At 37.6% G+C, this 25,801-nt stretch overlaps 3 protein-coding genes across 3 annotated transcripts; all 3 read left to right on the top strand.

Moving 5' to 3' along the window:
• On the top strand, positions 1–2,207 carry gnrh2 (gonadotropin-releasing hormone 2). Its single transcript, XM_067588608.1, has 4 exons — positions 1–126; positions 1,263–1,413; positions 1,536–1,619; positions 1,974–2,207. Exons 2-4 carry the CDS (start codon positions 1,279–1,281, stop codon positions 2,010–2,012), a joined length of 258 nt encoding a protein of 85 aa, XP_067444709.1. The 5' UTR covers positions 1–126; positions 1,263–1,278; the 3' UTR covers positions 2,013–2,207.
• Positions 2,208–2,864: 657 nt separating this feature from the next.
• On the top strand, positions 2,865–10,211 carry zmat1 (zinc finger matrin-type 1). The gene is made up of 7 exons (XM_067588002.1): positions 2,865–3,034; positions 6,242–6,348; positions 6,455–6,538; positions 7,034–7,169; positions 7,285–7,566; positions 8,450–8,540; positions 9,105–10,211. The coding sequence occupies exons 1-7, from the start codon at positions 2,896–2,898 to the stop codon at positions 10,087–10,089; spliced, it is 1,824 nt and encodes a 607-aa protein (XP_067444103.1). The 5' UTR covers positions 2,865–2,895; the 3' UTR covers positions 10,090–10,211.
• A 1,058-nt stretch (positions 10,212–11,269) lies between these two features.
• On the top strand, positions 11,270–18,713 carry cd8b (cd8 beta). The gene is made up of 7 exons (XM_067588003.1): positions 11,270–14,017; positions 15,332–15,685; positions 16,976–17,065; positions 17,349–17,444; positions 17,671–17,704; positions 17,857–17,908; positions 18,086–18,713. The coding sequence occupies exons 1-6, from the start codon at positions 13,963–13,965 to the stop codon at positions 17,864–17,866; spliced, it is 639 nt and encodes a 212-aa protein (XP_067444104.1). The 5' UTR covers positions 11,270–13,962; the 3' UTR covers positions 17,867–17,908; positions 18,086–18,713.
• Positions 18,714–25,801: the final 7,088 nt, after the last annotated feature.

Genomic DNA, 25,801 nt, shown 5'->3' with positions numbered 1-25,801 from the left:
ACAGTAATACGCCTGTGAGACTGCGAGATATTGTAAGATACCTTAGCAACCAAACAACTGAAGGACAAGCAGAGTGAGCCTCTGGAGGGACCTTAAGACGAGATAAAGTTATCAGTTGAGACTACGGTAAGACACTTGTTTACATTCCTACAATGTTTTACTGCATAAATAATAAATATCATAGCAAATATGACAGTGAATGTTGTTGGAGCCCCTGACTTAATAGAGTGGGACTGTTGATATTCAGGGGGCAGTACTGTTCAGTACTTTTACATTTCCTCTGACATTTATATATAATGTGTATCTTTAATTATCATCATAATAATCATTAATTATCATTATCTGAGTATGAGAGGCTAGGAGAACAAGGACATTCCATATAATGAGGTTTTAGGTAACAAAGTTCTTGCAAATGCAATGAACATAATGTGTTTGTTAAGGGCAAGCAAGCATTTTAAATTATTACTGCAGTCAAAGGTGAGAACATTTTAAAAGATACTTTATAAAAATGCAATAAATTGCTGGAAATATCAGAATTCTTATAGTTGTCTTCAAATATTAAAAAGCATGTTTGTGTCTTAGCCAAAATCATGATATTGTAAAATATTAGAGCCTTCTTGTGATAACCTTCTCTATCAACCCAGTCTCACATTAAAATGTGTAATAGCTGCGTTGGTCCACAGTGCAAAACATATTAATTTCACAATAACGGCTCTAAAATGGTTGGTGCTAGATTTGCAAAACTCTTGAGAGATTTGTACGCTAACCTTAACCCTAAGAGAAGAGCTAGCTGCAGACTCACCCTACATGACACACCCACTTTAGTACACGACACACGACCTGTGATGTTTGTACCTTAACTGCATGTTACAAGACACACCCCCAAGCCTAACCCTAACCCCCTGACCTCTAACCCTAACTCTAACCATTCCCCTCCTCATGCCTAAACCTAACCAAGTTGGTCTGTCATGTAGTAAAGTGGATGTGTCATGTCATACATTTTGATTGCCAAGTTCCTTTTTGTTTTACATTTAATTCAGTATTCCTGCTGCAACTGTCACAAAAGATAGTCCAAATATTGTACGAACTGATTGACAATACTGTATATTTTACATTTGTTTAATAATTTAAATATTTTTGATATAGTTTAGATTTCTTAAATCAGATGCTGAAGGATGAAAGAAAAAAAAAGATGATTGTCTCTTTTCTTATAGGCTTTGAATGAGCAAGTGTCATTAATGGAAGTCCATCTCTGTCTGTAGGTAAAGAAGAAATACCATGTGTGTATCTCGGCTGGTTTTGCTGCTGGGGCTGCTTCTATGTGTTGGAGCTCAGCTGTCCAACGCTCAGCACTGGTCCCATGGTTGGTATCCTGGAGGCAAGAGGGAGCTGGACTCTTTTGGCACGTCAGAGGTCAGGACCAGTGTTTGTGTGTGCCAATTTGCATTGTTTTGTCATTCACTGAGCATTGTCTGTTGAGAATGGAGATATTCATAACCTCTTTACTTTTTTCTCATATCTCCACTGTTTCTCAGATTTCACAGGAGATCAAGCTGTGTGAGGCAGGGGAATGCAGCTACTTGAGACCTCAGAGGAGGAGTCTTCTGAGAAACATTCTTGTAAGTGAAAAACAGAGACTAACAGTACCCTGTTCAATGTTGTTTAAACCCGATACAAACAATAGCTGCCTAATGTCTCACAGTAATCATTCAGCATAAGCAGTCATGCTAATAAGGTAATTAATTGATCTAGTAAGGCCTTATTTAGCTCAGAAATCTCTGTCAATATAATGTCTTTGGTTGATTTTAATATAAACGTTATAAATCAGCTGAAGATGCCATCCTAATGATATAATATCTCATGTATTTACTGGCTGGACATGAAAACAAAAACTTATACTAAAGCAGTAAGGCTTACTGCTTTGAGTATAGTGGGTGATTGACTCATGTTATATGAAATGACTGTCTTCACAGTTGGATGCCTTAGCCAGAGAGCTCCAGAAGAGAAAGTGACAGCTTTCCACCCTTCACTGCTTTTCTACTGAGTGACTTGACTCTCCTCTTCAGTGTCTTTGTCTTGACTTGTAACAGCTTTATGTTGATCCTATGATCTGGTCTATTGGATCAATCTGTCATATTTGTTATATTTGTCAGTAAATGTGTTTTTCAGCATTAGTTGGATTCTCCCTGTGAAAAACAAATGTTGAAAATATGTCCCATAATAAAGTAGTCTATTTTGATATGAATTTATTTTTTTCTTAATTTTTGATCTCCAAAATTGTCTGTGGCATATGGTGTGAATATATTTCAAGGAGGAACATATTGTAGAAGTAGCAAAAAATGTTTTCGACAATTCAAAATAGTGGGAAAACCATTCAGACACATCTCTTAATAGAGAAGAGTGTTAATGATGGATTACTTCACAATTCCTAATAAAAAGAGCATTCATGCAGATATATTTAATAATTTATCATTTATTTTATGTCCTTTAAAACAAAAACATAATAGGAAAAATACAGAGAGCTTTGACTGTCGTGGCAAAAAATAGTCACAGAAAAAAATGAGAGAGAGAGAGAGAGAGAGAGAGAGAGAGAGAGAGAGAGAGAGAGAGAGAGAGATAATTGACAAATTATATTTAGAGAATGGGATGAGCGTTGGGGAAGAACTTTATAATAACTTGATAATATTATTCATTTATTTATTTGTTTATTCATTCATTTATTTTAATTTTATTTTATATATAATAATTTAGATTAGATAGGGGAATTGGGTCTTATTTTCAATCCAGTAGAAGGCGCTAATGCTACGTTTTTGGTGCAAAGCGCCTCTAAAAATCAACGAAGAAGAAGCAGCATAATGACTTCACTGCGCATGCACTGAACAGATAGGGAAAACGATGGACGACAGAAGTGTCTGTACTCCACACTTTGCGGAGTCAGACGCTCAAAATAACACTACCAGTACCCCTATTGCGGCTTCTGCCACAGATGCTGACAAAGTAATAAACACTAAAATAGATAGTACCCAGGTTGAAGGTGAGTTTTGTCTAGAACGTGAAACTTCAGCTGTGCTGCTTTCTACCTGTCGAGCCAACGTTAGCTTTTTAGCTAACTGGCTAGCCACCTCAACTCGCTAGCTCCTTAGCTAAAGACGCTAATGTCAACTGTCTGACGTTAGGAGTAACTTAACATTTTATACCGTCCGTGCGTACAGGACTCGTGAAAGTTATCGCCCACCAAATCACCCTTTTACTCCTTAGACCATCCTGATAGGAAAATCATGCAAAATGAAAAGGTTCCTCGTTATCCCAGGCCTGGAGGTGGTTGGACGGTTGCTAGTGATTTTGCGAGCTAACTTGCTGTCTGCAAACTCAGCCCCCAGTCCGAACAGCGTTTAATCATTTGAATAAGCTGGATACTACAGGTTGACCTATATAACAGGTCTTGACAAATAACATACCATTTAGTGAGTGGCTGACCTAAGTATTAACTTGCCTCAGGCAATAGATTGTGACGTAGTCATTATATACTGAATCAGCCAAAGCAGTGAACTGGAATAAAATACACTACTGGCTAAATGAAAAATGTAAAAAGATGCCGTACTCAGATTGACTGTGAGTTTGAAGGATCACAGATTTCATCAGCTTTCATTCAGTCAAAAAATGTCCATCTGTCCCTGACTGGCCTCGCTTACCTGTAGAATAAAACTGATGTCAAGACAAGGCTGTGGATATAAAACATTTCCTCTTATTCAACATCTGTACACATACTTTTGAGATACCCTATCTTCAATCTCTTTTCTTGTTAACTGCTACTGTGATAATCATTTGGTAAGTACAATATTTGAAATGTATCCGCAGACATGGACATATTTCAAGCAATATCAAGGTGTATCTATCTATCTCTCTATATATATATTTTATTTTTTTTTACTTATTGCAGATTAGGTAGGTAAATTAGATTAATTGAGCCATAGATAATATTTTACTGAGATACAGATGCTGTCTTTTAGTGTATAATTGCCTTATTGCATCATATAGTAGAGGTTGGCAAGTTAAACTTCTGCCAGCAGACTGTTAGTATTTCATAATAATTACTTCCAATGCCTTATTTTTCTTCCCCTCAGTTTTGCACTTCATTGTGCTGCAATGGTTATTTTCAATATTGATTAATATATCAGTTTATTTGTGAGTAAATTGTTAATCAGTTATTTACAATGTCAAAACCAGTAACAATTGATCATGGTATATCATCAAATTGTTGATTTCTCATTGATTTTTTCCTGATCAAAATCCCTAAAATATTCATTTTTCAGTTACATTATATATGGACAAAAGGCAAGCATGTGTTTGCAGTTGAGACGCTGTAAATTACAAATATTTATTTAAAATGATCAATTACTTGACAGTTTAAACTGTTAAAAATTGTTAATTATTTTTTGTTGACTAGCTAACTGATTAATCGATTGATCGTTTCAGCTCTACTTACACATTTTCTGTGAGGTCATAAAAGCATTATTATTATTATTATTAGTCATGTTTTATGGTCAGCTCAATAGAGGATACAGTCTCACACCATGCACCAAACCATGTCATTGTTCATTAATTTAGACTTGTATTAATTAATGGAAAAATTGATTCATTTTTTTTTTTTACAGTAATACATCAGCTGCTCCAATTTATTGTCATTTTAACAGAATCTCAAAAAATGAAACTGAACACACTTTACGAACCGTGTCTTAACTATTTTGGAAAACAAGCCACACCAGCTCTAACTAAATATAAGCCCAACAAAGAGTGCCAGATAATCTTAGACTACATTGTGCCACAACGTGTTAAAGGATAAAGCTGTTTGGAAAAAGCTATCAGCTACTTTCTTCACCAGCGTCAGTATCAAGACCACCATGTTTTTCTTTTCAAAAGTAATCCGCTAAATATGTATTGCAAAAAAAAACTTAATTACTGTCAAGTAGCACTGAGTATTCAACAACAAATTAGCTTATTTAAAGAACATAAGGCATAACTTTGGTTCATAAATCAAACTGGTTCTTAAGATTCTTGTTGAATTGGTGCAGTGTCAAAATATATTTGTATACTCTGAGCTCTTATAGGTCACATTCACAAAGTGTTTCATAATTTGATTTACTCATAATCAAGCAATATTAAAAATGTATGTAATATTACCATTAAATGAAAACCAGTAGCACAACTCACTGAAATTCACAAGCCTGTTTTTAAGTATAATAGGTTTTTATTGTTGCTACAGGAAATCACTTTGAGTAAGCTTTCATATTCCACTGTGTTTGACTTTAAGTCTGTCGTGTTAGTTTTGCCTGGGGGTTGTAAAAAAAAAAAAAGTTTGCATTTCACGTTAGATTTGGGCATTGAAGCAGGCCAGTGCATGTTTCAAGTTAACATGAACAGAGCACGATCATGTCAGAGTGGCAGACCTCCTTCCTATCCACAGAGGTTGACGGCAGCAGTGCAGTGAAACGTGAAAATGCATCGGGCATTGAACGAGCAGTATGAGTGCAGTCAAGTATGAAATCCTGATTTTCTCACATGGTAGCGATAACGTACATGCAACAAGTGTTACGAGGTTTTGCTGAATAGCACTATGAGAGGTCAGTGTTGAGTGGGAACGATCCAAGTAATTTTTTTTTTTATGGGATTTTATAAAATCTAATATTGGAAGAATGCCATGTTTGCTTTCATCCTAAAAAATATTTTTGTTAGTTGATATATAAAATGTTTTGCAATGGTTAATCTCTTGCTTTAAATGTGGTTAGAAGGGAGTGGTTGAATCTTGTATTTGGAATTCAGTTGAACCTTCACCTCTGATTTAAGATGGACTACTATGATTTCAAAATACAGGAAGTTATAATGTAACGGAGGAGAAGCTGTTTTCGTGTGCTGGGCAGAATTTGTTGCCTACAAAATAATTTTGAATTTTTGATGAGACCTTTATCACATCCAGACAATGATGAATAATGTACCAATTAGTATTTAATTTATGTATTTTGCCGATGCGTTTTTAGTACAGCTCTTTCACAGAGTTTTAGTTATATATCATCTAATGAAACTATTGCTTAAAATTTTAACATTTTTTCTGTGTGTGGAGAAAATTTAAGTTAGTTCGTTGAAAACTTCCAAATAATCTAATTACATAGCTTGTTGCTTGGCCATCATTATCTCCTACTTTATTCAATGTGGCTTAATTGTAACATTATATTTTGCCACACAGGAGACCAGAGTGAAGAGGAGCTCCTGAAGGGTCTCTTGACTGATGATTACTGCCACGTGTGTGAGGCTGTGCTACTGTTTGAATCTCAGCGCCTTTCCCATTATGAGGTTTGTGCTGTTTCCCAGGCACTAGTCATGGAAATGTGGAGCAGTTTTATTAAGCTCACAAGGTCAGAGCCTTTACAATAACATCTCCTGTATCCCCCGACTGCAGGGAAAGAAACATGCCCAGAAGCTAAAGGTCTATCTGCAAGCCAAGAGAGCTGAGAAGATGAACAAAGAGGCTACCGGACCCCAGGTTCACACTTATATTAAAGATTTTACTTTTTACATATTTAGGTGGCGTCCTTATCTGTAACATCAAACAGTGATTGTAACAATAGAATGCAATCAAACCGTAATGCTCCAAGCAGCCAGTGGTAAGGAATACTAAGGGTCATAACTGTAGTGCTCTTATTATGTCCTCCTCAGTACAACATGATCATGCAAGAGAGAGATGCACATGAAAGAAATGTAAGAACAAGGCAGAGTTAAGAGGATAGTGGATTGATGCTGAGCACAGGCTGCTGTTTAGGAATGAAGGTGCCAAGTCCCGGCTGTGAGTGCCAGCACAAATATTTTGAACTAAATAAAAGCAGACAAGTAACAATGGAGAGTATATACAATGGGAGTGATGTGGTAGAACTCGGAGGGGTTTAAGACATCTTTATTATCTATTACGTTATTAAATATCTTGTGTAAGAAAGCATAAATCTGTCTCTTGCCAAGCCAGTCTTGTGCCTGATTTTTGCAGTTGACCATGATGGCTGATAAGGACCGTTTCTGTGAGCTGTGTAACATGGTGTTTAGTTCTCCTGTTGTGGCAAAATCCCATTACGAAGGCAAAGTCCACATCAAAAATCTTCGTAAACAAGGCCTTCAACCCTCAGGTAAGTGGTAGAATTGTTACAGAAAAGTATTAGTGATCTGAATACAATATTTGCTCTGCTTACATTCAGAAGGTCAAACACGAAGTAAATTAATAATTTCTCATTGCGCTTACAGACAGGTACAAAGAGGTTTGTACTTCACCAAGTCTGACTCAGGATCCTGGTAATGCTGACCAGCAATCTGCCTCAGAGGGTGATATGGAGCATCTTCTTGACCCAACACCCACCACAGCCAGCGCAGAGGTGGATCTGAAGGACTCTAACAAGTACTGTGCCCTATGTGCAGCCTCCTTCAATAATCCCCAAATGGCTTTGCAGCACTACAATGGACGCAAACACCAGAGGAATGCAGCTAGACAGGAGCTGCTCAGGGAACTTGGAGACGATGTTCAAGAAGGTAACACAGACAGAGTCCTGCCGCTCAGCAGAACAGGATAATACAAAGGGCATCAGGCCCTGCAGGAATCAAATTAAAATTTTATCAGTGGCACATAATCATACTGAGTGTATTTTAAGAGGCAATATTGATGTGAAGAAAAATATTTCTTGCGATGCATTTTTCCTTTGTTAGACACACTGTATGTCAGTGTTACATAACTGAGATGCAAGGCGGTAAACAATATCAGTAGAAGCTGAAAACAGCACAACAGCCCGATGCCAGCACAGAGACGATCAACATGAAAAGAAAATAACAGATTAGTGCCCAAAGAAAGGCACAGTAAACAAAAAAACAAAAAAAAGCAGTTGAATTTGCTTCCAAGCTTCCTAAAACAACTCGGAAAATCCCTTCAGCCATGAAGATTTGATCCCATCAGAGGTAGCAGGAGTAGGTAGGAGATTAGCAGGTAGGTGTGAGCTTGATGGCCTGTTGACAATAAACTGGTGTTAAGAAGAGGCGGTTAGTCTTATTGTAGTGTTAAATAATTACATTGCAGAGTTTCAATGAGTTAGTAACTGTTTGCAGTTGTTACACAGTGAAATACACATTTTTATTTTTTATTTGATGTATTTCCTTTTTACGTGTGCATTTACTGTCATAAATGAAAAATGTAAAAGGACAGTTATGTAGCTTTTGATCTTTAATAAATGATGCGATGTTTTTTAGTGTGATGTGAATTTTCTGTGCTATGTTAAAATCAAACCATGTTTAGCTGATATAGAAACTCACTGGACTAACTAGAATTAGAGGAAAGCAAAGGAAGCAGTACTGTATATCTGAGTGCTTATAGGCCATTATTTCATGTTTTGTTCCTCCTCACCCACTGTTTGTTTGTCTGCAGCCGACTCCCTGATGTGTCACATGTGTAGTGTGCAGTTTAACTCTGTGGAGATGTACCAGGCCCACATGCAGGGAAACAAGCACCAGATTAGGTAAGATCAAGAATTTTCTGACAAACACAAGTCAGATGTTATATTGACACTTTCAATCTCTGCTATACTGCACTTCAATTAGACAACATTAAAGCTGTAATTTTTTACTTTTTTTATACTAAAAAGGAACCAGATGATTATTATCACCTTCTGTCCTGCAGCTGTACCTGTACTTTTAGGTACAGGTACAGGACAAAAACAGCACGTAAAGAAAAAGCAGAGGTTGTTCCCACGCTGAATATTGCAAACTCCATGTGAACATAAATTATTTCCTAACGGAGATTGGAGTTACGATATGCAGCTCCAAAATATTTTTTCAGTATTCAGTGTGTGAACTACCTTTCCCTTTATCATATATACAGCCCCCTTGAAGGGACATATTGCTGTGTGTCTGCTGAATGTAGACGTTGGGAATGGTTTGATGAGCTGTTAAGTTAAGGCACTTGATAAGCTGATGATTTATAAGTTTGTTTTTCTGCTCTCTTAATGTAGCTTTAATTTGACATCAACATTCACTGCTTGATTAAATAGAAACTGAATCCATGTTAACATGTTCTTGAACAGGGAGAAGAAGGTCATTGACCTGTGCAAATCCCAACAGAAAGCCCACAGCACATTTGCAGATGAACTGGCAGATTACATTCAGGTCCAGAAGGCGCGAGGAATTGTCCACAAGACTGGCCATGTTCTTCCTCCGGCTGACGCTGAAAAGGAAGATGAGGAAGATGAACAAGAAGAGCTGAACAAGGGGGATATCGTACAATTGATCAAACCTATGCCCAACCTTCCTCCCACCTCATACCCTCCTCATCCCTCCCACCCTGGTTGTTTCTACCCAGCTGAAGGGTGGCGTCCTCCATATCAGGGCCCACCACGGCCGCCCTGGGGCTGGGACTCCAACTGCCCCCCTCCAGTCCTCCCAGGCTCAGATTCTCCACAGTTCTCTAGTCGGCCCGTAAAGAGAAAGAGGCGCAGAAGGCAGTCAAGCTCTTCCTCGTATACTACCTCATCATCTTACTCCTCCTCATATTCTTCCTCCTATAGCAGTAGCACAAGTGACAGTGACAACAGCGAACACAGGCGAAGAGAAAGGAGGAGGATTAGAAGATCCAGGAAGAAGAGAGGCAGAAGGGCAAGAGATGAGGACTCAGATAAAGAGGAGAGGAGGGGGAAGCAACGGAGGAGAGTAAGAGATGACTCAGAGGAGACAAGGAGAGAGGAATATGGAGAGTCAGAAGAAAAGAGGAGGAGGAAAAAGCGAAAACATCATGGCAAGCGGAGAAGACAAGAAAGGAAATCCCGGGATGAGGACTTTGAGGAGGATGGAGAGGAAAGGGTGACGGACAATTTACAGCAAGAAGACATGATAGAAAATAGAAAAGAGACTGAAGTGCATATTCAGACTGAAATTAATGTTGAGCAGCGAGAGGGTGGATGGGATGAGCCAGCCAAACCCAAATACAGGAGAGAGAAGAAGAAAGCAAAAGAGAAAGCAGACACCAGGACGGAGGAGGAGAAGCTGTGGGATGACTCCATCCTGGGCTGTTAATCTCAAGAGGCTCAGTTTAAGTCTTTTTTCTGAACTGCTGACGTTGAGGCAAAAAATTTAAGTTATGATTAGCATGATATTGAAAATCTCAAAAACTGTATATTAAAATAATCTTGATAGCAGTTAACAAAGCATTTTCCACTATCTGCTTCAGTAGTCCAACAGTGTTGTTCTCCATAGGTGTGCTAGCTGGCTAGCAATGTTTATGCATCCATCTCATTCCAGTGTGTGAAATTTGGTTTCTCACTCATAACCACAACTATATCAGCTTTATTTTTTGTTATGACACTTTATAATGTCTTTGAGTGAATTCATGTGCACAGTTATTAATTGTTGGCTGTAATTTTTTTAAGATCACATATTATTTTCTTGCCTATCTTTTGAAATGATCAAGAAGTCCTCTTGACCTCTTAACTCATCAATAAGTTAAATTATGTGTGATTATTATGTATTTGCACCTGTCAAGAATTTGTTAGATTGTGATACCTTTAGCAGCCTGTGGATGGCGCTGTTGAGCTTCAGTCCGAACATTAGTATACAACATAAAAGCCCATAATTGTTAGAAGCTTAGTCATTTAATTTTCTTTGAAGCTGTTTGTGCTTTCACTCAGGCAGACAGGCCTAAAGGTTGAAGAGGGCTGTTAGAGATGTAGAGAGGCTCAGCATATGTCAGATATAGTGGAATGATAAAATATAACTGTGCCTGTTACACACACTGTAGCACATATTTAAAATTATTATTTAAAATTATTTCTAAAAACAGGACAGTGCAAAGACATTGCCTATCTACAGTGCATTTGTCTGTGTGTTGATGTATTTGCACACCAAAACAGCACATTGGTCAGACAGGTGCAAAAGTTCAAATGAGGACAGTGTTTCACACACTTCAAGATTCCTGTTCAGATGCAGTCAGTGATGGATTAAACAAAAGCAGTTGAAGATTCTTTAAGGTAACTAAAAAGAAGCAGTTCTTTGTGGATAAAAGGTGACATAGCCAGCCGTTGTTGGAATAAAAAGTAGGGAAAATGGCTTTATTCATTAATTCCAAGCATTTTCTCAGTTCATAATGATCAGCTGTAAACAAAAGGAATGGTAGTTATACAGTAGTCCAAACATTAAGGGTTGCCAGACTTCAGCACTGCTAAATTCACTTCTGTCATCACCTTTTAAAATTCATTAAGTGGTTCACAGATTTCATGAGCCTGGATGCATTACGAGTTATGGCAGTGGTCTAGTTTGGCTTTGTTAAAATTGAGATTTCTAGAAAAAAGTCTTAAAATTCAGTACAGAATAAAGTGGTTGTCTAATATTTACAAACTACTGTAGATTCAAATGCCATGAAAAGCTTCTCAGACAGACAGGTTTTAAGGTTGAGATGATGGACTATCAGGCTTTATCTGCCTCCCTACGATCACATTATGATGCTGGGAGTACAATGGTGCACATTCAACGTCTAGAACAGAGATAACGAGAATGCTCATTAATACGAGACGTAAATGCAAAGGTCTGTTGATCAGCAGCCGTGATCCAGATCGCATGTTTATATCAGGTGTAAATGGGGCCATCAATACAGGCTTCAAGCCAAAGTAGTATATTAAATTGCTGTTACAAGGAAAAAACTACATGCATGAAACAGTTGAAAATTGTTAGTGTGTTTAAAAGTTACATACATTGTGAGAAAATTCCAAGAAAACCTTAAACCTGTGACATAATATGAACATTGCTGATGAGAGCTGTAAAGACATGAAATGAGAAGCGAACAACTTCTCAGCGTTTGACTAAAGCGTTGGAGCAGAGAGACCAACAAAGGCTTTATAGCTCAACAATGTGTGAAGAGCAGCTCTGAAGCCCCCTGAGCTCTCCTGTTTTCAAAGAATCCTGTGGTCTCGCTCCCTGTTTCGCTCGAATCTTCGACCCCCGTAGCGCTGTACGGTGCCCACATCCTCTCACTTTAAGACCCCCACCAGATCGTTCCACGCACTAACCTTCTACACACACACACAATCCACAGACACCACTCGGGTGATTTAAGCAGTCTTAATTTTTTACTAAGGAGTTCTCAGTTCTGTGGATAATCAGACATTTAAGCAATCACCCCTCATTTTTTTTGGGAAGGCTGCGTCAAAATGAAATATAAATGCCTATCAATGGGATATATTCCTTTTAATGTGGAGGAAGGTAAAAATGAGGTTTTTAAGTAAGCTATCAACTGTAAGGAAATCTCAAGTGCCTCCTTGACACTTTCAAATGCAGTGAACCACCATAAGTCATTACTGCTCATAAATGCCAACATCTCTCGGACAGTCTGTTGATATATTGTTGGTTTGATGAAACAACGTCAGTGTATCTTAAGTTTTCTGGATTTTCTACTGAATACAACAAACCAAAACTGTTTATTGAAGAAATTTGAGGATGTCACCTTGGGCTCTGGAAAACTGTGATGGCCATTGTTTCACTATTTTCTGACATTTTCTAGCCTAAACAATGAATTAATTGGCAGATGAATCAATAATGAAAACAACTGACAGTCACAGCCCTTATTTACTTATTCCAAAGTCACATATTTCTAACACTGAACCTTTTCTGTCGTGTTTTCATACAACGCGTCTAACTGCTGAATGGAATTCAACTTAGATGCCAATCAGTCCGTCACCTCTGCATTTTTTACACGAAGCAAAATGAAGACAGTGTGCTACTTTTTACAGCTGAGCGTCTTCATTTTATTTGTGCAGAACAGATATTCTGAGTTATTTAGATAATAAATTTCAACATTTCTTTTAATGATTTAAGCATTTATAAGACAAAACATGGATTGAGGACAGTATGCTGTCAACTGGAGAAATTCAGAAAGGAGTTTCTTTAAAATTCAAATTGAATTGAAAAGCTTAATACAGCTAAATATCTCAACATATTCAGTCTGTTAAAATAAGGGAGAATGAATGATTTCACTGTTAAACTCATTTTATTTTATTCTCAATGATTGAATTGAAATAAATGGATCTTTTCACAAATTATAACTATTCTGAATTCATATGATTTACTTAAAATTGCGATGAGCCAGTGTTTTGTCCTTCGCATCACTATGTTTGGCGTTGATGTTTTGTTAATGTATGTGTTAATACTCTTTAGACCGTACTTAATGCAAAGTTTAAGTAATGTGAAAGAACTGAAGCAGTTGTATACACACACCAGTTGATATTTTACAATAATCTACAGTATTGTGGATCAGGGTTTGTATCACTGATCCTTTGTTTCCACTTAATACCTGAAGTTTAGACTCCGTATATTGGTATTCCCTTGTCGTGCTCTGCAGTGAGGCGGGAAGCTGTGTATGTAGGACTCTGCTGAGCTCTAGGTCATGCACCTGGGCAGAGACCACAGCACTGCAAACTGCAAACTACAAATACACAATTTTTTTATTGCTTGATATGTGGCACTAAGTCAGCTCTGATCAAACATCACCACATCTTTTCAGCTGTTTGTCATGAGCTCGGTGATATAACACTTGATGCCTTGTATGTTGAACTGTGTTTTTCTTCTTTAACAATCCGCATCTCTCTAAGGTGAAAACACAATTTATAATTCTTGGTTGCTTTTTTTAAGTCAAGAAGGTCACAATAGATGAGTTAGCTTTCTGTTTATGCTTTACATGGTACCACTTTGGTGTGTGTTTTATGTGTAAGTCCTCACTCTGATAGGCCCTGTGTGTGTGTCACATTGGGGTGTTACCTTGACGACTCAGGGCCCTGTCAGCTCAGTTCCTCCTATCATCTCTGACAGATAGATAGCAGGAACAGAAACTATCAGCATTATCCCTCAGCTACCACTCAAGATATACACACACACTCACGCGAACACTGGTGACCGGGCAAAATGTTCTCGCTGCCCCTGGTATGGACACTGTTGACAGTATCCCTGTGGACATCAGGTGAGTACATTTCTTTCATTGTTGTTTTTGTAAGCCCCCGGCGTTCTCGATATATATATCTCACTCAGGGGCCTGTAGCGAGGGATGTGTTGTTGTCTACTCAAACTCAGGCTTGTCCGTTGTTTAACTTAAATTATGTCTACATTTATCAAATACAGTCCTAACCATGAGTTGTGCTAAAAGGATGAATTCATTTTTGACAGTCCAACAGATGTACAGTTTAAGTAAACGAAATACAACGCAGCCTTTGGTTCATTTGTTAAAGCTGCTATGGTCGAACTGCCATGCAGTTATAATAACTGTAATTTTAGAATTGTACTATAATACTGACATAAGTTATTGATACTGATATAACATTAATGTAATGTGTACGATGTGACTGGAAGCTGTAATGATGGTAAAATATGAGGGTAACAACACACAACCTGTTAATGCTCGACAGTAGGGCCATAAAATTGACACTTCTGTATTTACTTGTTTTTAAAAATATAGCTCTATCGAACTATTAAAATGAATCATATTTGAGCCATATTGTATTTATCGCAATACTCGGACTAAGATTAAATCGACTTGGTGTATTCTTTAACGACACGCAACTTGTATATTTCGTACATGTTGGCAAGAACAAAAAAAATCTTCCAACAGACTTGAGCATCAGTGAGCTTTAACCTTTCACACAGGCAGGCTTTGAATTGCCTACCTTTAGATATTTCATAAGACTAGTGATTGCAACAGGTATATGTCTAAATACCTGACTCCAAAACACACAATATAGGCATGGGAACTGATTCTAAAATTAGATTAAATAGCTCTTACATTGCATAAATGTTAAATCAGTCTCACCATATAGCAGTTTCAAAATGTCACCTTCATAGTTTTGAAATTTTTACCAGAGGTTTCTTCATAGTTCGGCTTTATTTCCATTCTTGCAACACTTTTGGGGATAGTTTTATTGTTTCTATCCCATATTGGCAGTTACGATTGCACTTTCTCCTGCCTTGCTTGAAGAATGATAACTTGTATGTGCATTTACTTCACAATGAATTTATTTAAGTAGGAGAAACTGCACACACATTGTTGCTAAAGACTTGTCAAACCTTTCTAAAGACCAGCCGATGGACAAATTGGCTTGTAACGTAAAAACAAGACTGAGTAGCCCTTTTGAGAAAAAAATCACAATTCTTGGAAGTTTGGCCTCAGGTTTGTAATTGTGTTATAGCCCCAAATGTTAAAGGTATACTACCCAGAGCTCCTGAGCACCGTCAGAGTTGTTCAAAGTACTACAAGCTTGTGTCCCTCTATTTCCACTCATAGGTTCATGCCACACCCTGCGACAAGAAGCCCTCAAAGTTGTCTACCCCAAGATCCACAGTGCAGAGAATATTGAATGTAACTGTGCCGGCATCTCCTGTGACTCTGTCTACTGGTTCCGCAGCATTTCCAACCATAACAAAGTAGAGTTCCTCGGCAGATATAACAACGCTGACCGTGCTCATTACGCGGACAAAGACAAAGAGGCACAGTTCAAATTCACCAGAGGGAGCAGTGCGTCCTTTATGCTACGCATCAACAATGTGACAGGAGAGGACACAGGAATTTATTCTTGTGTTCTTAGGAACAGGACACACCACGACATGTGGAAACCTGGGGTTCTTCTTCTACCGGGAGGTTTGTATCCTCAAATCTCAAATGTTTGATTTACAGTGTTAAGTGTTAAATATCAGGCGGCACTCTGAATTCATTTGGCCGGTGGAGGAAAATTAATTTAAGGTGCTAAACGCAGATTTGAACCAAACCTCTCCATTTAAATATGTTGCAGTAAGACATTCAACACAATACATTAAAACTGATTATACAGTGAAGATTGTGAGTTCAAATGATTATATGCCACAATGTGTTTAATGTAACTGCCACGGCCCCAGTTTGAGTTTGTCAAGGCAACTTGGTCTCATGTCTCCCTCTCTTCTTATGTTTCTCACAGTACAACTCTGAACTGTCTACTATCCTTTAAAAACAGTTTAAAATGTACTGTACCTGTGTGTATTATCTTGCTGGACTAGAGTGTTATTAGTCCTGCTTATAGTTTGTCTTGCTCATCTGGTGTGCCATTCTAATACACCACATAGACTAAGTGGAAAACAACCTCCAAACAACCTCAGTAGCACTTAAAATGGTGACTGCTGTCGTTGCTGTTGGCGAGAGATGTATACATATAACAAGTACGCATAATAATTATAGTTCATATGTTTCTCGGGTCTGTGGTTGATCAATTCTTCAAAATAAATGGATGATAAAAGTTTCCAGATCATGGATAAACGGAAACTACATACGGTAGATACAATAAGTGAGCAGATCCTATTTATCTTGAGTTTTCTTGAGTTTTTGAGTTTATTCATCAACACCTGAATGTCTCTTGAGCTGAAAAGGAAAAATCTGGCGAAAAACTGTCCGCTGGCCTAATAGGACTGTACTAGAGAGTCACACAGACAAACAAGACACAGGATGTATTCGTAGAGAGAATCTGTAGCTGAGATCCTGGTCAGAATAATTTCTTACGCTATCTAATGTGCGCTTGGTAAGTAACAAGCTGAATGAATTCATGGCCAGAGCAGAATATGATAGGGAGCAATCTTATCTGTGTCACAGAGACTTGGCTGGTGAGGTGTACTATATACTTAAGTGTTTTTTTGTTTAGTTTGGTTGTTTGTTTTGTCTCAGCTGTCTTTTGTCACCACATCTGTTTTATATGTTACATACTCTTTACCACTTTATCAATTTATCAGTCTGGTTGACAATAAAGTTCTGTTCCATTCTATTCTAAAGATTGGAAAAGACAGGTCAAAAATCGGCGGGTACTGCTTTCATTTCTCTTAAAAAGATTCTTTATATGCTTGTTTTACTACTTATGTTTATGCTTATGTCACTCGTCTTTATGGCTGTTTGGTCTTTATCTGACAGTGACCCCTCCAACAAAACCTCCTGAGATCAAGAAACCTCAAAAACCCATAAACACACGCTGTAGCTGCAACAAGAAGAAACCTTCACAGAGTAAGTTATTAAGGATTTTTCATTAAAGGAAAAAGACTTGTATGTATGTTGTATAGCAGGTTGCTCTGTGAATATATGTATTATAACAAGGTATAAATCTTGTGTAGTGTATCATATTGCGATGATGTAAATGCAATAGAAGAAGTATTTTTCTACAGCCAATGTGATAACAGGTTGTACTGAAGGTATTAACCATCTACTGATTGATTAAATCATGTGACTTCAGTGCAACAAGATATAATACATCTAAATCAAACCATGCACCGTGTATATTGTGTGTTAGCTCCAGATGGCTGCGTCTCAGTGGTTCTGTGGTCGTTGGTTGGACTAATTGTGGTCCTGGCTCTGGCTATCATCTGCACGCTGTACTACTTCAGCCGTGAGTAGTCCTTCAGATTAATGCACTAAATAATGTGAAGTCAGGTAGGGAAAAGCACACTGTTTACAGAGATTCATTCCGAGTGATGTACGGAATTATGCTCACAAATGGTTGTGAAACCATTTGCACAGCCGTCATGCTTTGAAATGTAAGTGTTTTAATAAAAAGACAATTTTATTGTGTCTGAAGATTTTTTTCTTTTGTTTGAACATATTCTTGCTTACAGGGCTGCCCAAAAAATGTCGGCACCACGTTGCGAGGTAAGTAGATTACTACAGATGGTGTAAATAACTTATATTTTTTTGTTTAATCCAAATATGTTCCTTTGATTCTTTAATTTTTGCTTTTGCAGTTGTATATGCTGTAATTGACAATATTTTAATCTCTTTCCTATGTTATATTTTCTGTTAAGGAAGAGATAGAAGACCTCAAGCCCTCCATTGACAGCTTATATCTCACTCAAAGTATGTACCTTATGTGTGTAATGTAATATATTTATATATGAAACATATATGTATGTGTAATATTTATCGCCATACAAAATATTTTTAGGTATAAGCAAAATTGCTAAAGAAGTTGTGTATGCTGTATGAATATGAAAAATCTTTCACACCTACTAACACTTGTTTCTGTGATTGCAGTGGTGGAGGTGTTTGACTTAAGCTGAGGTCCAGTGGAGCATGAAGGACATGATTCACCCCGAAAATCTACTCTGTTCACAACGTGTCATGTTTATTTACAGAGAAGAGTTTTATGTTTTCATCAGCCATGTAACATATTGTATTATATTGACTGTTTTTGTTACAAATATCACAAGACAAACAGCTCCACCATGTTCATTCCGAAGCCCTGCGCTGTAACTTGTCATCTATAATATTTTAGATTTGTCAATATGCAGATTATATCATTATTTAACAAGATGCTTTTACTATTCAGCAGATTCTGTAGCTTTGGTTTTTAGATTATTATTAAATCAACAACAACAAGGCAGTAGTTTTTCCTCAAAGTCCAGATTGTGATACAAATGTGTTGTGTACCTTAACAGAGAAACATAATCTGTCTATTTACATTCAAAAAGCAGGCAGACCACAAAACAGCTGAATAGAATTACTGTATTTGTGTTTTGATCTGTTCTGTAAATTATTTGTTTGTCTTTTACAATATTTTTATGCATTCTGTTCACATATCTATCTTGAAGAAAACAGTAAAGTTGATTTTTCTAATTCTGCATAATTCTGTTACATAAATAAAATTGTGTATTTCCAATCAGTCACTGTGGCAGCGGACTTCTTCTGATGAGTGATGGTGGTCATTGCATTATTGCAATGACCATATTATTGCATTATGCATTGCATTATACATTGTCTCCTATACATACAGACAAGTGCCAAAAAGCAGAGACACCCACAGATTAGGGTGCTTAGGGTGTGACACCTTACTCGAGGGCACTTAAGCAACAAAAGGAACACTACAGGTGTAACCTTGAGCCCAAATGCTGTGTGTGTCTCAGATGACAGTTACGACTTGTGCACAGATGACTGAAGTTCGAAATGTTTGTTGTGTTGTGTTGTACCTCTGACAGACGTCTGTGCATGTCTATGAAAGAGAGGTTTGGAAGTGGGTGTTGTACTTCCATTGTCAATATTGTGTTTTGCAGAAGTTGAGTAGGTGAGTAACAGGGTTTGGTTTCTTGCTTTACTTTTGATGTGTAAGCTTGCATCACATTCAGTTTCTGTTGAACTGCCTTCAGTATATGCCAGCAGACTTCATTGTTACAGTCTTAAATTACAGGCTACAAAGTCATTTGGTATGGTATAAAGGATGTGTCTCCTGCTCTCTTGCCCTCTCTCTTACTCTCACACTCAAGCTACACACATGCACACCTGTGCGATTGAGAAGTGTAAAGAATCGACTTTGTTGGTGGTTGTTCAGGTCTCAGGGAGTGTGCGCGACCCTTTCCTGTGTGCTGGAGACAGAGGAAGAACAGAGCCATGCTCACTGAGATGGTATCGCTTCGCTCAGCTTTTCAGCTCTTCATCTAGTCTCTGAAACAAAAAGACCACAAAAATACCACAGACACAACCACAAGCACTGACAGAGATGCAGAGCGCGAAAGACAGACAGAGCGTTACAGTTTTGAAATGAGAATACATTAAGAAAAATGAAAACTTTAAGACAACTTTTTGTTGGAGTGTGTTTTATTGTGTATCATTCAATACAATGTATATTACAATTACCAAATGCATTTAAACACAGTTTAAATGACTACATATACAGTATGTGTGTGTGTGTGTGTATGCTGTATCAACACTATTTTCATTTTTAAAGCCACAGCCTTTATTTTATACCACATACATACAAAAACAAACTAGACTACACTTCAGTTAGATACAGCTACCTCTATTGATATAAATCAGTTGGACAAAATATTAGAAATATCTCTCAGTATAATGCAGTACAGGTTCAACAGCAGCATGAACTACAGTCTCCGCAATGACCACAAAGTTGAATCAACTCACTTCTCAGTTCAACACAGAACTGAGCATCATGAAGGTAGGATTTATTTTAAGGCTGTTGTATTAGCTGGCTTTAGTTTTCTCTTGAATGTTTATCATCATCTTGTTTTAGCGTTTGAGGAAATAATCTATTCACATTCATCAGTTCCAGGAAATATGAATGAATGCAGGTAGCAGCAGTAGACTTGTAGATCGTGTGTTGATTGATTTCTGCTATTTTCTGATGACAAATAGAGATGTTTATGATTAAATCAGCAAGGTAAGAATGAAATACATGCAAAGACTATATATATAAACTATACACAATATTTTGCTAACCATTTGTGTGTGTTGTATCCTGCACTATCTTCTGATAAATATATATCACAAAATGACATGTAATTTATATTGTTACTATCTGCAGTATGTTTAATATTATCAAAGTGTAAATAAATTATCAGTTAAAAATGTAAAGCTTCAGAGAGAAACATTAAAGCATAGTTATCTTAGTGTTTGAGAGTTTAACAATTTTAATTTTAACAAATGAATACGCCCTACTCTAATTAGATTTCTTGTTGATGTTAACCATAAATTGTACATGAAGGTGTTAAGTTTTCACAGAAAATATTTTTACTTTTAACTTAAACTGAATTCAGTCTGTTCATCTGAGAAACAGAAACATAACCAACAGAGGAGCAGATGTTGAACCGAAACAGAATATCATGTACAGTAACTACATTACTGCAAAATTAAAAAAAAAAAAAAAAAGGTATCACATATGAGATAATATACAGTTTACATGTGAAATGTGGAACTTCATATTGAAAAAGACTAATGTCTCTGCTTTTTTTGCAAGATAGTAAACACATGTTAATGAGTATAAATAATACATATTAAAGACATACAGCATTCTGTATATTCGTTCTCTTGTGTCTCACATTATTTAAAGCCATAACGTTTAAATAATGCAACGCGAAAACACAACAGCATAATATTAAGACAGCCCTGAATGGTAAAAATGTTTGATTTTAAATATGTGAATGTAAAGCAACAATGTTGAACCATACAAATACCACGACACTGGGCCATTTGTGATGAAATCCTGCAGAAAACATATTGTGTAATATGTCAGATTGTGCTTTACAGGATCAGTTGTCACAGGATACAGTAAATTTATAGGTCAAATTTGTCACACATTATATAATTTAACAATCACTATCATAAACAGAACAAGAGAGTCCACTGGATGTGTACCCTATACTGTGTACTGTATACTGTGAATTAGAGTAAATTCAGCTTCTTCACCTGTACGATGTCACATTTTGTCCATTAAACATAAAATTCCCAATTAGACACATTTGTCGACTTAATTTCAACATTCTTGGCAAAAGCCAATTCAAGCAAATTTTATTGTAGATGTTATTTGCCCAAGACCAGACATATTCAGTAGCATCCTAACAGGAAGTCTTGGTAACATAAGAGATTATGATGTGCTCAATTCCTCAATTTCCAAGCTCTCCGTTTCTACTTACTTCTCTTGATGCTCTCGGTTTCCTTTTCACAACTTGATGCCCCATAATGCCTAAAACTGCCAGTTCAGCAACAGAACAGTCACAGTTGAGCCAAACTGATGAACTAGTGAACAAGCAACTGGTATTAATGTTGATTTACTAGTATTAAGCAAGCTGCTATTTTCAGAATGGAAGGATGTCTCCTATTTTAATGTCAAGCTACGCAGTATTGCTGCACAGGGTTCTCTCTTTCTCACTGGCTTCCCCTGATCACTCACTACATACATCCACACACACCAACACACAAATGTAAGTTTCAGGTTGGAGACCCCCTGTGTGACTAAGATAGGGAAGCCCATGCAGGTGTGTTTGTGAGTGACTCAACCCTGAAACAGAGGGATGGAAAGGTGAAGTGGGCTAACTGAGACCGTTTTGACTGGGTCTCCCCTCTATCAAAGAAGTATCAACAGAATCCCCTGCTTACTGAAAACGATTCAAAACCTGAAACTGACATGGTTTCCATCATGGTTTCATTTGAAATAAATGTCAAAGTAATTCATGGAAAACAAAAAACGAAGTTATGTTAATAATTAGCATCTGAATTTTGAAGTAATAATGTGACAGGGTAAAGAAAATGCTGAGCAGCACAAGTTAATGCAACACAATATTGTCTCTTTCTTTCTGTTAGTTTCTCTCGGTCTCTTGCCGCCCACCCATGGAACAAACAAAACGCCCACAACAGAGCAAAATGTCAGCATTTGTTGCCCATTACCAAATCGGTGCATCTACTTTCCATCACTGAACAGGAAATAGGACAGGTCTTGAGTTGTGCCATAGCTGCTGTCGCTCTTCTCAGTTGATCTGAAGGGAGTTTCACTTACTTAGTGTTAGAGCAACTTTCACATGAGAATTATTAATGTTTCATTGACAGGCCTCTCTGTGGGGCAGGTGAGACGAAGCTTGATTTGTTTAGAAGCTACGGTGTGTGTCTTTGTTGATCATGTGAAATTCTGTTTTAAAACCTGGTTTTGGTCATCATCCCTATTAGTTGTGCTAATAGATTACATACCAGTTCAATCCCTGAGCTACACTGTAGGGTTGTTCAGGTTCTAATCTCTAATCACTCAGGCAGGATTGCAATTGACAGTTTGGGTTTTATGTTTCTGTTTCTTTTCTCTTAGGAGGAGTGACCTGTGGAATTTACATTCAGAGTCTCTCACCAAGCGCATTTTGTGTATGCTTCAGGTGTAACAAATGTGTTGAATGCATTTCCACATTTTTTGAACTTTTAGAAACCTGCATTTTGTATATAAATCTTTACTTGCAAGCAGTCATCTTCCTTCCTGCCTTTATTAGAGCAATGCTGCATCTTGGTGCATTACCGCCACTTCTACACTAATGAAATAGTGTGAAACCAGTGGTAGGATTGTGTATTGTTCATAGGCTGTATATAAAGATGGACATAGCGATGTATGACGTCACCCATTGGTTTGCATTGGAGCCGGTTTGAAGCCAAGAGTTGCTGCTTATGATCAGCGCCATCTTTTCCCTTTGGAGCCAGGACCTTTAAAATAAGGAGTGCAGAGTGTTGCCTTTCACACTCTGGAAACACTCCCCACTACCTCAGACTGAAGCGAACACCAGCTTACTGGAAACACCTAGCAGTGCAGACTTGGGCTAACATTAGCTACTTTGGCTAGATTGTGCTAATAGGGCAGATATAGTAATCAAGTAACATTGAACTTACCAAAATATTGTGACCCATGCATGGGACAAACAAAACAGGGACCCAATATTTAAAAAACTGCTTCATAGCAGTTTTTTAAGCATTTACTAGACACCTTTAATATTGCTATAGGATTTCTATGCACCCTTCTTTATGCACTTTTTCAATTTGTGTATGAAAAAACATGAGTGGAAACGCTGGAAATTCGAAAAAAGACAAAATATTCCAAAAAAAAAAAAAAAAAGTTTTACGCTTGGATGAGATGGAAAAGTTGATGTATCAATAAAAGCGAAATACGACAAAGTGCAACGGAAACAAATTTTGCGAAAAAATGATAATGTAGAGGAAGCATGTGATTTAAATGTTCCTGAGCTCTCTGGGCAGCATAACTGACACAGTGCTGTTATCAAAACGCTCCCAAAAGCAAGAAGCTGTGATGTTAGCTGTTCTCTCTATGTCCACTGTCCATCATGTTCTCCATCACCAGGATTTGTGTCTTGTTTCCATCATGGATTTATCAAGAGAATTGGATACAGCGTCGGATGCAGGCCCATTGCTCCATTCATTCCTATAAAAGTTGCTCAGTGGCGTGTGAAGCCAAAAAACCCACTTCCTGCTGTAAAGAAATTACCTGTATGAAAACAAACTGCGCACACTCTAAGGGCCCCAGCGCTCATAGAACATGCTCACTAGAAACTTCCACTGGCTGAGACAGCTAACTTCTGGTTTAGCCCTCCTGTTAACTTGAATGGGGATAAAATGATTAAATTGTGCAGCTCTTCTGGACTTTTGAAATGTGATCAGACCAAATGAATCAAATTCTGATAGTGAAATGAGTCATTTTGCAAAGGTTGTGACGCTCAAAAAAATATATCCACTGTTTTACAACCATTCCTTTTCCCATGATTGTGTGGGAAAAATGCCTTTTGGGCCCCTCTCGGACTTGGAAGTTGTAATTCCATAGTTTGGCCACTACGTCAAATTGGCGTCAAAGCCCAGTGCTTTTCCTTGGGGCTTGGTTTCTATCACTTCAGCTTTGACTGTCGCTCTATTGATTGCATCATTGCGTTGTGCCATCTTCTTCTTTTTGTGGTTTAGAGCATTCAATCAGAGAATCAGCACTGCCGACTGTTTTTTTTACATGCACTCGACTATTAATATTCACACAGCAGGAGTGGATGGAAACACACATTAATTCACATTTTCTTTTATCGATTTTCTGAATCCATTTGGATGGAAACCTGACTTATGTGACTGTTATCCAGGTTATCTACCATTTCACCGATTTTACACAAGGTCCAGCTCCCTCATCATGAGGAGTACTACACAGCCTGTGAAGACAGTCGTATAATGTCTTCTGTGGCTCTGGAGGCAGCTTTTCTGAGAAAACAACCCTGGCGATGTCATCAGAGTATAAAGTTTCCACTTCACACTTTAGTAGCTGGTTAAGCACCACACTAAAGAGAGTAGAGCAGCAGCAGTTTGGTGGCTCATGAGTCAGTGATTCACTATTAAACAATGACAAAGGCTATTAATCCTGCTTTTGCTGCCATCTAGTGGTTACAGTTTTTATGTTGCTGCAGTGATGAACGACTGTACGATAATGCAATGTTACATTGGGTGTTGGGTGTGGTTAGCTGCGCAAAACAGATGTATTATTGCCATGCTTTAAATCATTTGAGCTACTGCCACAACTTGACAGGTTTATTTCAATGATGTCTATCGGAATGATATAATCAGCAACTATTCTCTTAATGATTTACTACTTTACACACATTTACGTGTTACATTCTGTAAAGCCAAATATTTTGAGCACAACCTGGCCCAAAGTAAGTGACAAAAAGTCACACAAAACATGTATCATCAGTAAGCTAGATTTGAGTAATACGTTTGTTAAATTGGATCATAAACTGTGTGGATGAGTGGAAGACAAAACTCAGAGCTAGAAGGTAGAGAGGCCTGGACAGAAAAGAAAGATTAGAAACCTCACTATAAATAGGCTCAAGCTACTCAGGTGTAGACCATTTCCTGATGTCTTATACTCCACTCTGCCTTTGTCTTCTGAACAATGAAACCACACCAACAACAGGCAGCTCTTACTGTAAACTGTTCATGACTTCCTGCAGACAGTAGCCTATATGAAATCAATGCATATTTTCAATATATCACATTGTTTTATTTATGGTCTTTTACTGGTATTTAGTTAATATTGTCATTATGATTATTTCTTATTTCACTTTAAACTCAGTCAGATTTGTTGCACCAAGAAGCAATTTCACCGGTAAAATCAACAAAATCTCATTTTTGGAATCCACTGGAAGTTTAACTGATCTTCTGTGTTACAACAACATTTAGGAAGAAGGTCAAGGTCAAAGTCAGCAACAGAGCAGTATAGCTGTAGCTGGCAGGGAGTGAGTGTCTCACACAGGACAGCTTAGCCAGACAGATTTTTTTGCCAAAGTGTTTGCCAACTGTTGTTTATGAAGACAAATTCATGTTGATGCTTCAAAGAAGTCAAATAACGTCATCAGAAGTTTACCATTTGATTTTTGCAGAACTGTGTAGTTTTTGTGGGCTGCTCAGTTTTACACTTCCCACTCCATCCTTTTCAGCCTACACACTGCA

Source organism: Thunnus thynnus, chromosome 4, assembly GCF_963924715.1.
Source record: "Thunnus thynnus chromosome 4, fThuThy2.1, whole genome shotgun sequence".
NCBI lineage: Eukaryota > Metazoa > Chordata > Actinopteri > Scombriformes > Scombridae > Thunnus > Thunnus thynnus.
The sequence above is the reverse complement of the archived record's forward strand: the minus strand, read 5'-3'. Positions and strand labels throughout refer to the sequence as shown.

What these genes read in the sequence shown, in the direction of transcription:
- gnrh2 (XM_067588608.1), top strand. Translation starts at nt 1,279, where the DNA reads ATGTGTGTATCTCGGCTGGTTTTGCTGCTGGGGCTGCTTCTATGTGTT. An exon ending in ACTCTTTTGGCACGTCAGAG is followed by an intron (nt 1,414 to 1,535) that starts GTCAGGACCAGT and finishes ACTGTTTCTCAG; the next exon opens with ATTTCACAGGAGATCAAGCT. An exon ending in GTCTTCTGAGAAACATTCTT is followed by an intron (nt 1,620 to 1,973) that starts GTAAGTGAAAAA and finishes CTGTCTTCACAG; the next exon opens with TTGGATGCCTTAGCCAGAGA.
- zmat1 (XM_067588002.1), top strand. Translation starts at nt 2,896, where the DNA reads ATGGACGACAGAAGTGTCTGTACTCCACACTTTGCGGAGTCAGACGCT. An exon ending in ACAAGGCCTTCAACCCTCAG is followed by an intron (nt 7,170 to 7,284) that starts GTAAGTGGTAGA and finishes TTGCGCTTACAG; the next exon opens with ACAGGTACAAAGAGGTTTGT. An exon ending in TGGAGACGATGTTCAAGAAG is followed by an intron (nt 7,567 to 8,449) that starts GTAACACAGACA and finishes GTTTGTCTGCAG; the next exon opens with CCGACTCCCTGATGTGTCAC.
- cd8b (XM_067588003.1), top strand. Translation starts at nt 13,963, where the DNA reads ATGTTCTCGCTGCCCCTGGTATGGACACTGTTGACAGTATCCCTGTGG. An exon ending in GGTTCTTCTTCTACCGGGAG is followed by an intron (nt 15,686 to 16,975) that starts GTTTGTATCCTC and finishes TTTATCTGACAG; the next exon opens with TGACCCCTCCAACAAAACCT. An exon ending in CAAGAAGAAACCTTCACAGA is followed by an intron (nt 17,066 to 17,348) that starts GTAAGTTATTAA and finishes ATTGTGTGTTAG; the next exon opens with CTCCAGATGGCTGCGTCTCA.